General features: G+C 42.2%; 1 protein-coding gene across 1 annotated transcript in view; it reads right to left on the minus strand.

The window, feature by feature from the left end:
• LOC124016942 (zinc finger and BTB domain-containing protein 26-like) overlaps positions 1-79 on the minus strand; it is a 2,275-nt gene extending 2,196 nt beyond the window's left edge. The window contains 1 exon segment of the mRNA XM_046332279.1: positions 1-79. This exon segment is cut by the window's left edge and continues 657 nt beyond it. Coding sequence (XP_046188235.1) covers positions 1-65 — 65 coding nt within the window. The 5' untranslated portion in view covers positions 66-79.
• Positions 80-15,040: the final 14,961 nt, after the last annotated feature.

The raw sequence follows: 15,040 nt of genomic DNA on the forward strand, positions 1-15,040 counted from the left end.
ATGGAGTCATCGTGGACGGGGCTGGAGAAACGAAACTGGAGTGTGTCTGAGAATGATGATGACATGGTGGTGCTCTTTTCTCTCTCTGTAATTACAATGTTATAACATCATCATTACATAGTTGTTACTGTTTATGAGGTACCCTTCTACTGACACAACGTATTTTGCGGGTAAATATATTTTTCATCGTTTTTAAATTTTTTATAGAAGAGCTATTTTATTTATCTAAAAGTTACAGGCCAGTCAGTGACTGAAAATGTGGGGATCTTGTATCTTCATGACGAGTGCTACTGCATATCCGACAATTATCAACTGAACAATACGTTCGAAAACAATCTGGTCATGAATTACAGACAGTGTATTGTTGTAGTTGAATGATGCAGCAGAAGAGATTGCATATTTCAAACTCGCCTGATATGAGTATGAAGTAGAGTCCCTAGTCTACTCTTCTTCCTTCTCCTGAATACAGTATGTAGTCTAGGTGGGTGACGAATTATATGGTGTCTATAATTGTGTAGGCTGACAGATGTCTGTAATCCTCTCCGCATCTCTGAAGAATCATCAAGCGAGCACCGCTCATTCACAAAAAAAGAGAGTCGCTTGCGTATCACTTCCTGTTTCCTGGGCGTTCCAAACGCACGCACTTCGTTTATTGTGCGCAGGAGCGCTTGGTAGTAGCACATGCTGAAATGCCTTGGTCCCCTCAGACGGGTGATGAGAACACTAACGTTAATATTATGTCATTCCTACGATATGTGTGATATGCGCTTGAGTTTCTAAAATTGTTACACCTTCCTGTGGCTCTCATTTAATCATGAAGATCATGAAGTAATTATTCCTCATCATGTGTGTCACTCCTGCAACCTAGTATTACGACACAGTTAGCCTACAAGCTATTGACGATAATTTACATAATTTACCTTTGTTTTTTATAATTTCATCGACCTACTGAATACATGGAGTGGAATATGATGAAATAACAAAAGTAGCAAAAGTAACGCTTGTATTCCTTATCTGCTGTCATGTCAAGGTTTCACCACTAGAGGGAAGTCCACACAAACAATAGAGCAGCCACTGAGGCAAGCCAATGATCAAGTGTCTGCTGTAAATGACGAACATCACCAGATGAGAGACACACTGAGTCCCTACAATATATCTGCTTGATATAAAAAATATATATATATATATTTAGATGATTGTGTGTATATATGTATGGGGAGTGGGGTGGGGGCATCTCAGTCTATCTGGCAAGCATTAACTTAATACTTTTTCTTGCAGAATTTGCCTTAGGGCATTATATTTGTTGCTACAGTATATCCCCTGAAGCATTCTTGTCATTTCTTTCCAAATTAGGTTATTAATATTATTAAACTTCTATTTGGACAGGAAGCTATACTGAGACTAGGCTCTCTTTTTCAGATGAGCCCTGCATAAATACATCAAACATATAATACACCATACAATATACAAAATGACAAAACAAATGAAGAAAAACAGACACATTTATCAACAGAGAGGTCTCTGATCCTTTCTCTGAACTGACCAATGGGGGACCAGAACATGTCATTTCAAAGAGCTCTGTGAGTTGTTCCACATAAAGGCTAAATGTAGGCGAAGAGCTGCCAAGGAAATAACAGTTCATCGCAGTCTTCTATCCCCAAGCCATAAGACTGCTGAACAATTCATCAAATGGCCACCTGAACTATTTACATTGACACCCCCAGCTGCTACTGTTTATTATCTATGTGTAACAGTATAATTTTAAACCGTCCCCTCGCCCATACCCGAACCAGGGACCTTCTGCACACATCAACAACAGTCACCCACGAAGCATCGTTACCCATCGCTCCACAAAAGCCGCGGCCCTTGCAGAGCAAGGGGAAACACTACTTCAAGGTCTCAGAGCAAGTGACGTAACCGATTGAAACGCTATTTAGCGCGCACCGCTAACTAAGCTAGCCGTTTCACATCCGTTACATATGCACAGTCAATATACCCCTACCTACATGTACAAATGACCTTCACTACCCTCTACCCCCGCACATTGACTCGGTACCGGTACCCCTGTATATAGCCTTGTTATTGTTCTTTTATTTTTTAATTCGATTTTTTACTTTAGTTTATTTCGTACATATTTTCATTAAAACTGCATTGTTGGTTAAGGGCTTGTATTCAGCATTTCACAGTAAGGTCTACACCTGTTGGTTAAGGGCTTGTATTCAGCATTTCACAGTAAGGTCTACACCTGTTGGTTAAGGGCTTGTATTCAGCATTTCACAGTAAGGTCTACACCTGTTGGTTAAGGGCTTGTATTCAGCATTTCACAGTAAGGTCTACACATGTTGGTTAAGGGCTTGTATTCAGCATTTCACAGTAAGGTCTACACCTGTTGGTTAAGGGCTTGTATTCAGCATTTCACAGTAAGGTCTACACATGTTGGTTAAGGGCTTGTATTCAGCATTTCACAGTAAGGTCTACCTGTTATAGTCGGCGCATGTTGTCACGCCTTGGTCATTGTATTTTGTGTTTTTGTTATATGTTTGGGTAGGCCAGGGTGTGACATGGGTTTATATGTTGTTTTTCGTATTGGGGTTTGTAGTATTTTAGGATCGCGGCTGATTAGGCGTGTTGTATAGGTTTGGCTGCCTGAGGCGATTCTCAATTGGAGTCAGGTGCTTATCGTTGTCTCTGATTGAGAACCGTATTTAGACAGCCTGATTTCGCTTTGTATTTTGTGGGTGTTTATTTCATGTACCGCGATACTTTCATTAAAGTCATGAGTAACCTACACGCTGCATTTCGGTCTGACTCTCTTCATTCAACAGACGAACGCCGTTACACATGTGACAAATACAATTTGATTTGATTTGAATTGATAGTTGGTAAAGATGAGTGCCGGTCAAACAGATGGGATCGGGAGCACAGCTGTCCATGTAGGCTAATCATGGCTGTGGTTGAACATCAAAACACAGCTCTCTTTTAGTCTTAAATGCCTTGGTTGTTCTGACAACAACCACAGACGTTTGATTGTTTCTCTTACAAGAATAGATAGTATATTCCTCAAGGAGATAATGGCTTGAAGGAGAAAAGCCTGTAACTGGCCTAGTCTGATGATGCTACAGTAACTATCTTGCCTCGGGGCTTACAGGCATTTTAAAGTTGTGAATGCTACACTTTTTTTGTGAATATTGATTATTCGTCTCGTTTAAAAACATGCATTTTCCTCTTTCTGAGTATTCAGACTAGACTGTAGATTTACCATACAAACTTTCACAGATTTCAAAGCAATCTCCACACAATGTTCTCATCTTAAGGAAGCCCGATGAAGACAATTTACATTTGTGAATAGAACTACACTACCTTTGTGAAAAAACATACATGTCCTCAATCTGGCAATTCAGACTAGGCTGTAGAATAGATGTATCTCTACTGTATCTCTCTAAGTGCAGGTCAAAAAGGCTTCTTAACAGCTTCTACCCCCAACCCATAAGACGAACAGTTAATCAAATGGCTACCAGGACTCTCCATTTTTACACTGCTGCTACTCTGTTTATTATCCATGCATAGTCACTTTACCTTTATCTACATGTACATATTTCCTCAATTACCTCTACTGACCGGTGCCCCCGCTCATTGACTCTGTACCGGAACCCCCTGTACATAGCCTCCACATTGACTCTGTTCCGGAACCCCCTGTATATAGCCTCCACATTGACTCTGTTCCGGAACCCCCTGTACATAGCCTCCACATTGACTCTGTTCCGGAACCCCCTGTACATAGCCTCCACATTGACTCTGTACCAGAACCCCCTGTATAGAGCCTCCACATTGACTCTGTTCCGGAACCCCCTGTATATAGCCTCCACATTGACTCTGTTCCGGAACCCCCTGTACATAGCCTCCACATTGACTCTGTTCCGGAACCCCCTGTATATAGCCTCCACATTGACTCTGTTCCGGAACCCCCTGTATATAGCCTCCACATTGACTCTGTTCCGGAACCCCCTGTATATAGCCTCCACATTGACTCTGTTCCGGAACCCCCTGTATATAGCCTCCACATTGACTCTGTTCCGGAACCCCCTGTATATAGCCTCCACATTGACTCTGTTCCGGACCCCCTGTATATAGCCTCCACATTGACTCTGTTCCGGAACCCCCTGTATATAGCCTCCACATTGACTCTGTTCCGGAACCCCTGTATATAGCCTCCACATTGACTCTGTTCCGGAACCCCTGTATATAGCCTCCACATTGACTCTGTTCCGGAACCCCTGTATAGAGCCTCCACATTGACTCTGTTCCGGAACCCCTGTATATAGCCTCCACATTGACTCTGTTCCAGAACCCCCTGTATAGAGCCTCCACATTGACTCTGTTCCGGAACCCCCTGTATATAGCCTCCACATTGATTCTGTTCCAGAACCCCCTGTATAGAGCCTCCACATTGACTCTGTTCCGGAACCCCCTGTATAGAGCCTCCACATTGACTCTGTTCCGGAACCCCCTGTATATAGCCTCCACATTGACTCTGTTCCGGAACCCCCTGTATATAGCCTCCACATTGACTCTGTTCCGGAACCCCCTGTATATAGCCTCCACATTGACTCTGTTCCAGAACCCCCTGTATAGAGCCTCCACATTGACTCTGTTCCGGAACCCCCTGTATAGAGCCTCCACATTGACTCTGTTCCGGAACCCCTGTATATAGCCTCCACATTGACTCTGTTCCGGAACCCCTGTATAGAGCCTCCACATTGACTCTGTTCCGGAACCCCCTGTATATAGCCTCCACATTGACTCTGTACCGGAACCCCCTGTATATAGCCTCCACATTGACTCTGTTCCGGAACCCCCTGTATATAGCCTCCACATTGACTCTGTTCCGGAACCCCTGTATATAGCCTCCACATTGACTCTGTTCGGAACCCCTATATAGCCTCCACATTGACTCTGTTCCGGAACCCCCTGTATATAGCCTCCACATTGACTCTGTTCCGGAACCCCCTGTATAGAGCCTCCACATTGACTCTGTTCCGGAACCCCCTGTATAGAGCCTCCACATTGACTCTGTTCCGGAACCCCCTGTATATAGCCTCCACATTGACTCTGTTCCGGAACCCCCTGTACATAGCCTCCACATTGACTCTGTACCGTAACACCCTGTATATAGCCTCCACATTGACTCTGTTCCGGAACCCCCTGTATATAGCCTCCGCATTGACTCTGTACCGGAACACCCTGTATATAGCCTACACATTAACTCTGTACCGGTACCCCCTGTATATAGCCTACACATTGACTCTGTACCAGAACCCCCTGTATAGAGCCTCCACATTGACTCTGTTCCGGAACCCCCTGTATAGAGCCTCCACATCGACTCTGTTCCGGAACCCCCTGTATATAGCCTCCACATTGACTCTGTTCCGGAACCCCCTGTATAGAGCCTCCACATTGACTCTGTTCCGGAACCCCCTGTATATAGCCTCCACATTGACTCTGTTCCGGAACCCCCTGTATAGAGCCTCCACATTGACTCTGTTCCGGAACCCCCTGTATATAGCCTCCACATTGACTCTGTTCCGGAACCCCCTGTATATAGCCTCCACATTGACTCTGTTCCGGAACCCCCTGTATATAGCCTCCACATTGACTCTGTTCCGGAACCCCTGTACATAGCCTCCACATTGACTCTGTACCGTAACACCCTGTATATAGCCTCCACATTGACTCTGTTCCGGAACCCCCTGTATATAGCCTCCGCATTGACTCTGTACCGGAACACCCTGTATATAGCCTACACATTAACTCTGTACCGGTACCCCCTGTATATAGCCTACACATTGACTCTGTACCAGAACCCCTGTATAGAGCCTCCACATTGACTCTGTTCCGGAACCCCCTGTATAGAGCCTCCACATCGACTCTGTTCCGGAACCCCCTGTATATAGCCTCCACATTGACTCTGTTCCGGAACCCCCTGTATAGAGCCTCCACATTGACTCTGTTCCGGAACCCCTGTATATAGCCTCCACATTGACTCTGTTCCGGAACCCCTGTATAGAGCCTCCACATTGACTCTGTTCCGGAACCCCCTGTATATAGCCTCCACATTGACTCTGTTCCGGAACCCCTGTATATAGCCTCCACATTGACTCTGTTCCGGAACCCCCTGTATATAGCCTCCACATTCCACTGCAAATCTAACATTCCAGTGTTTTTTTATTGCATTTTTTTACTTGCTATATTGTATTTACAAAGTGATGATGACGATGACACCTTAATGAGTCTAGAAGTCTAGAAGTATTTCCAGATAAAAACATTCTCAAGTACAGTATTGCCAAGCTGGTCTGAATTACAAGACCATTATGTGGTTTGTTTTTGTTTTCTAATACTTTGGGGATGTTTCCACATGTCTGTATTAGATGGTAATGACCTTTTACAAAGGCTAGGTGGTTTCTTTGGCATAGCTAATCCTAAACAATAGGTTCCTGATCGTCAGAACTCCCTATGTGGACAAACAGGCAGACAGACAGACAGACAGACAGACAGACAGACAGACAGACAGACAGACAGACAGACAGACAGACAGACAGACAGACAGACAGACAGACAGACAGACAGACAGACAGACAGACAGACAGACAGACAGACAGACAGACAGACAGACAGACAGACAGACAGACAGACAGACAGACAGACAGACAGACAGACAGACAGACAGACAGACAGACAGACAGACAGACAGACAGACAGACAGACAGACAGACAGACAGACAGACAGACAGACAGACAGACAGACAGACAGACAGACAGACAGACAGACAGACAGACAGACAGACAGACAGACAGACAGACAGACAGAAGCGTATGATTCATGAGAACAGTCTGGTTACATCTCAGTCAGGTAAAACACAGATCATAAGGTATTGTGTCTGAGGTCACACTTCAGGTATTTTCCCCATCCTTAGTGGTCCAGCAGATTACGAGGACCCAAAATATAATGATGTGGAGGAGCATGCCGAGACCTGTTTCTCTATGTCTGTTGAGTTGTAGAAAAGAAATGTCTGATCAGCATCACAGCTTTGACAAGCTGGGTCAGTTTGTAGTAATTATTTACCTTTCATATCGGGACAAGGGATTGAAGATGAATGACATATTGAATGAACTATAGTCTAATTTGTTGACTGGAGCCTCTTAAGAAACAACAATAGCCTCAGACTTCCAAGACCTTATCTGACCTCCGGAGAAACTCTACTGTAGGCAGAACCCAGATAGAGAGACAGGGGGAGGTGTTGTTCATCACCACCATAATAACAATAACAGTCATTGCCAAACATTACTACACAGTCATTATTACACAGTCATTATACAGGCCTTAATCTGGCTCATCAATAAGGCTTCCAGAGGCTCATGTAGTGGTGCACCGCCCAGACAGACACATCTCCTTAGGACAGGTGTGTCACACACGGGTAGCGTGTGCATGTTTATAGTGTCTTCTGAAACACATCTGTCTGTCTCTCGTCCATGAGTTTATGATAGATAGATGCCTATGACAGACAAACAGACGAATGAACATCTGTCATAGACATCTGTCATAGACGTCTGTTTATCATAAACTTATGAATGAGAGTGGGACGGAATCTCTCCTGTACTATGTCTGGCTGCCTCACAGTCCTCTCAGTCTGCCTCAGCTCACGCCATGCCAATAGTAGGGTTTAACAGATCTCTGAAAGTGGCCGTTATTAAGGAAGGAAGGAGAAACTTTGGGCTGGGCACATAGTGTGGCGCCCACCCTCATCAGTCAGTCCCTTCTTCTGATGTGTGTCAGGGAGCTTAGAGGGTTTGTCGCTGGGAAAGTCCCACACACACCCTGGTCTCCTCAGCCCGTGTGGCTTGGCTGGTTGAGGATGGTAGACAGTAGAGGAAAGAGAAAAGCAGACACACACATATTTCCAATAATTGTTCATTGTGACAATGATTAGTGTCCAGAGAGACAATCACCTCCCAAGAAGGCTTCAATGTCTGACTGTGACACTGTGTTGATGGAGAGCTTTTGAAGCAGCACACACATACATAACTCTACAAGACCATACATGACTATACAAGACCATACATGACTATACAAGACCATACATGACTATACAAGACCATACATGACTATACAAGACCATACATAACTATACAAGAGTATACATGACTATACAAGACCATACATGACTATACAAGACCATACATAACTATACAAGACCATACATAACTATACAAGACCATACATGACTATACAAGACCATACATGACTATACAAGACCATACATGACTATACAAGACCATACAAGACCATACAAGACCATACAAGACCATACATGACTATACATGACCATACATAACTATACAAGACCATACATGACTATACAAGACCATACATAACTATACAAGACTATACATGACTATACAAGACCATACATGACTATACAAGACCATACATGACTATACAAGACCATACATGACTATACAAGACCATACATGACTATACAAGACCATACATGACTATACAAGACCATACATGACTATACAAGACCATACATGACTATACAAGACCATACATGACTATACAAGACCATACATGACTATACAAGACCATACATGACTATACAAGACCATACATGACTATACAAGACCATACATGACCATACATAACTATACAAGACCATACATGACTATACAAGAGTATACATGACTATACAAGACCATACATGACTATACAAGACCATACATAACTATACAAGACCATACATAACTATACAAGACCATACATGACTATACAAGACCATACATGACTATACAAGACCATACATGACTATACAAGACCATACAAGACCATACAAGACCATACAAGACCATACATGACTATACATGACCATACATAACTATACAAGACCATACATGACTATACAAGACTATACATGACTATACAAGACCATACATAACTATACAAGACCATACATAACTATACAAGACCATACATGACTATACAAGACCATACATGACTATACAAGACCATACATGACTATACAAGACCATACATGACTATACAAGACCATACATGACTATACAAGACCATACATGACTATACAAGACCATACATGACTATACAAGACCATACATTACTATACAAGACCATACATGACTATACAAGACCATACATGACTATACAAGACCATACATGACTATACAAGACCATACATGACTATACAAGACCATACATGACTATACAAGACCATACATGACTATACAAGAGTATACATGACTATACAAGACTATACATGACTATACAAGACCATACATAACTATACAAGACCATACATGACTATACAAGACCATACATGACTATACAAGACCATACAAGACCATACATGACTATACAAGACCATACATAACTATACAAGAGTATACATGACTATACAAGAGTATACATGACTATACAAGACCATACATGACTATACAAGAGTATACATGACTATACAAGACCATACATGACTATACAAGACCATACATGACCATACATGACTATACAAGACCATACATGACTATACAAGAGTATACATGACTATACAAGACCATACATGACTATACAAGACCATACAAGACCATACATGACTATACAAGACCATACATGACTATACAAGAGTATACATGACTATACAAGACCATACATGACTATACAAGACCATACATGACCATACATGACTATACAAGACCATACATGACTATACAAGAGTATACATGACTATACAAGACCATACATGACTATACAAGACCATACATGACTATACAAGACCATACATGACTATACAAGACCATACATAACTATACAAGACCATACATAACTATACAAGACTATACAAGACTACAAATTACTACACATGACTATACAAGACTATACAAGACCATACATGACTATACAAGACGATACAAGACCATACATGACTACACATGACTATAAATAACTACGAATGACTACTCATGTCATGTTTTGTCATATATTGTCTTGTCCTTGTGCTTTCCCTTCTGTTCGTTTCCCCCTGCTGGTCTTATTAGGTTCGTTCCCTTTTTCTATCCCTCTCTCTCCCCCTCCCTCTCTCTCTTCTCTCTATCGTTCCGTTCCTGCTCCCAGCTGTTCCTCATTCTCCTAACTCACTCATTTACTCTTTTCACACCTGTCCCCTATTTTGCCCTCTGATTAGAGCCCTATTTCTCCCCTTGTTTTCCGCTTCTGTCCTTGTCGGATCCTTGTATGATGTTCGCTGTTCTGTGTCCTTGTCTCGCCCTGTCGTGTTTTGTCTCCTTCAGATGCTGCGTGTGAGCAGGTGTCTTAGTCTGCTACGGTCGGTGCCTTCCCGAAGCAACCTGCAGTCAATGGTCGAGTCTCCAGTCTGTCCTCGTTACTACGAGTGGATTTAAGTTTTTTCCTGTTTTGTTTTCTTCTTGATTTTTCCAGGATTATTACTTTTGTCATTTACTGGAATAAAGACTCTGTTTTCGTTAAGTCGCTTTTGGGTCCTCATTCACCAGCATAACAACTCATGACTATACAAGACCATACATGACTATACAAGACCATACATGACTATACAAGAGTATGCATGACTATACAAGACTATACAAGAACATACATGACTATACAAGACCATACATGACTATACAAGACTATACAAGACCATACATGACTATACAAGACTATACAAGACCATACATGACTATACAAGACTATACAAGACCATACATGACTATACAAGAGTATGCATGACTATACAAGACTATACAAGACCATACATGACTATACAAGACTATACAAGACCATACATGACTATACAAGACTATACAAGACCATACATGACTATACAAGACTATACAAGACCATACATGACTATACAAGACCATACATGACTATACAAGAGTATACATGACTATACAAGACCATACATGACTATACAAGAGTATGCATGACTATACAAGACTATACAAGAACATACATGACTATACAAGACTATACAAGACCATACATGACTATACAAGACTATACAAGACCATACATGACTATACAAGAGTATGCATGACTATACAAGACTATACAAGACCATACATGAATATACAAGAGTATACATGACTATACAAGACCATACATGACTATACAAGAGTATACATGACTATACAAGACCATACATGACTATACAAGAGTATGCATGACTATACAAGACTATACAAGAGTATGCATGACTATACAAGACTATACAAGAACATACATGACTATACAAGACTATACAAGACTATACAAGACCATACATGACTATACAAGAGTATGCATGACTATACAAGACTATACAAGAACATACATGACTATACAAGACTATACAAGACTATACAAGACCATACATGACTATACAAGAGTATGCATGACTATACAAGACTATACAAGAACATACATGACTATACAAGACTATACAAGACTATACAAGACCATACATGACTATACAAGAGTATGCATGACTATACAAGACTATACAAGAACATACATGACTATACAAGACTATACAAGACTATACAAGACCATACATGACTATACAAGAGTATGCATGACTATACAAGACTATACAAGAACATACATGACTATACAAGACTATACAAGACTATACAAGACCATACATGACTATACAAGAGTATGCATGACTATACAAGACCATACAAGAACATACATGACTATACATGACTATACAAGACTATACAAGACCATACATGACTATACAAGAGTATGCATGACTATACAAGACTATACAAGAACATACATGACTATACAAGACCATACATGACTATACAAGACTATACAAGACTATACAAGACCATACATGACTATACAAGACTATACAAGACCATACATGACTATACAAGACTATACAAGACCATACATGACTATACAATACTATACAAGACCATACATGACTACACATGACTATAAATAACTACGAATGACTACTCATGACTATACAAGACCATACATGACTATAAATGACTATACAAGAGTATACATGACGAAACAAGAGTATAGAAGACTATACAAGACCATACATGACTATACAAGACCATACATGACTATAAATGACTATACAAGAGTATACATGACTATACAAGACTATACAAGACCATACATGAATATACAAGCGTATACATGACTTTACAAGACCATACATGACTATACAAGACTAACAGGAAGGATATAACCCCACCCACTTTGCCAAAGCACAGCCCCCACACCACTAGAGGGATATCTTCAACCACCAACCTACCATCCTGAGACAAGGCTGAGTATAGCCCACAAAGATCTCCGCCACGGCACAACTCAAGGCCAAGGGGGGGGGGGGACGCCAACCCAGACAGGATGACCACAACAGTGAATCAACCCACTCAGGTGACGCACCCCCTGCAGGGACGGCATGAGAGAGCCCCAGTAAGCCAGTGACTCAGCCCCTGTAACAGGGTTAGAGGCAGAGAATCCCAGTGGAAAGAGGGGAACCGGCCAGGCAGAGACAGCAAGGGCGGTTCGTTGCTCCAGAGCCTTTCCGTTCACCTTCCCACTCCTGGGCCAGACTACACTCAATCATATGACCCACTGAAGAGATGAGTCTTCAGTAAAGACTTAAAGGTTGAGACCGAGTTTGTGTCTCTGACATGGGTAGGCAGACCGTTCCATAAAAATGGAGCTCTATAGGAGAAAGCCCTGCCTCCAGCTGTTTGCTTAGAAATTCTAGGGACAATTAGGAGGCCTGCGTCTTGTGACCGTAGCGTACGTGTAGGTATGTACGGCAGGACCAAATCAGAGAGATAGGTAGGAGCAAGCCCATGTAATGCTTTGTAGGTTAGCAGTAAAACCTTGAAATCAGCCCTTGCTTTGACAGGAAGCCAGTGTAGAGAGGCTAGCACTGGAGTAATATGATCAATTTTTTTGGTTCTAGTCAGGATTCTAGCAGCCGTATTTAGCACTAACTGCTTTATCCGGGTAGCCGGAAAGTAGAGCATTGCAGTAGTCTAACCTAGAAGTGACAAAAGCATGGATGAATTTTTCTGCATCATTTTTGGACAGACTATGTGGGTCTCTATACACCCAAACAGACCCACACAGACCTGGACAGACCCACATAGACCCACACAGTCCCACATAGACCCACACAGACCTGGACAGACCAACACAGACACAAAAAGACCGACACAAACATGGACAGACCCACATAGACCCACAGACCCACATAGACCTGGACAGACCCACACAGACCCACAGAGACCGGGACAGACCCACACAGACCTGGACAGACCCACACAGACTGGGACAGACCCACACAGACCTGGACAAACCCACACAGACCCACAGAGACCGGGACAGACCCACACAGACCCACACAGACCTGGACAGACCCACAGAGACCCACAGAGACCTGGACAGACCCACAGAGACCCACAGAGACCTGGACAGACCCACACAGTCCCACAGAGACCGGGACAGACCCACACAGACCCACACAGACCTGGACAGACTCACAGAGACCCACAGAGACCTGGACAGACCCACACAGACCTACACAGACCTGGACAGACCCACACAGAGCCACAGAGACCGGGACAGACCAACACAGACCCACACAGACCTGGACAGACCTGGACAGACCCACACAGACCCACACAGACCTGGACAGACCTGGACAGACCCACACAGACCAGGACAGACCCACAAAGACCCACACTGACCCTCACAGACCCGGACAGACCCACACATACTTAGAAACAGCCCTATCCTATCGCATATTTAGACACATTTGTTGCTTTCACAGATGATCTTCCCATAAATAACTGATGCCAAGGTGACAGCATAATGGTTTCTGCAGGTAATGATTATGTAATTACATCTGTGTAGCTCAGCAACACAATGCGTTACATTCACAACAATGCATTTCAGCAACACAGTTTTTGGACTCAGCTGACCTGCATTTGATGGAGGTCGTGAACTTGTCATTGTAAAAGCTGTTTGTCTGTTGAAGTCAGTCAGTCATTTAGAAAAACATATTATTTAGATGGCACCTCTGTCTCGTACCTCACAGCCCAAAACCAGAAATACCACCCTATATACTTAATGAAACACTTAATGGTTTTTCCAACGCAAAGATTAACAGAGACATCAAATCGATGACTTCATTGTTCAGAGATTGCATGGCAGTCTGCCTTTAAACATCTGTGCACACAAATTGCTGTGCAGGGACCTCTAAGTCCAAGCAGCATTTACTAAATGTCTCTGATTACAAGGTAAAGTATTCTGGTGAAAGATTGGATGCCATTTGCATTATTTGACTTCAATTGTTAAAGTTGATTAAAGGTCATAAGTACAATAAGGACATCAAATTAAATCGAATAGTCTTACTAAGCTTTCATCATTACAAAGTGTCATTAGCTAAGTGCTATGATGGATGAATAGGACTGGAGCATTAATCAGAGCTGTCAGACAGACGTTTAGGCTCAACATGAAGGTAACCTTACAGTATTGTATGCATGCCTACCTACTGCACAAAGCAGTCATCACACGCACATGAACAGGCACAGTTATCTCCACTGACGTGTCATTGTGCTCATCAGGCTACGTAGTAGACAGGGTAGTTTCATGGTTTTACATAGAATGTGTTTTGAGTATGTGTAGAATTCATAGAATGTGTTTTCAGTATGTGTAGAATTCATAGAATGTGTTTTGAGTATGTGTAGAATTCATAGAATGTGTTTTCAGTATGTGTAGAATTCATAGAATGTGTTTTGAGTATGTGTAGAATTCATAGAATGTGTTTTCAGTATGTGTAGAATTCATAGAATGTGTTTTGAGTATGTGTAGAATTCATAGAATGTGTTTTCAGTATGTGTAGAATTCATAGAATGTGTTTTGAGTATGTGTAGAATTCATAGAATGTGTTTTGAGTATGTTTTGAGTATGTATTGAGTATGTGTAGAA

Source organism: Oncorhynchus gorbuscha, unplaced genomic scaffold, assembly GCF_021184085.1.
Source record: "Oncorhynchus gorbuscha isolate QuinsamMale2020 ecotype Even-year unplaced genomic scaffold, OgorEven_v1.0 Un_scaffold_1246, whole genome shotgun sequence".
Lineage (NCBI taxonomy): Eukaryota > Metazoa > Chordata > Actinopteri > Salmoniformes > Salmonidae > Oncorhynchus > Oncorhynchus gorbuscha.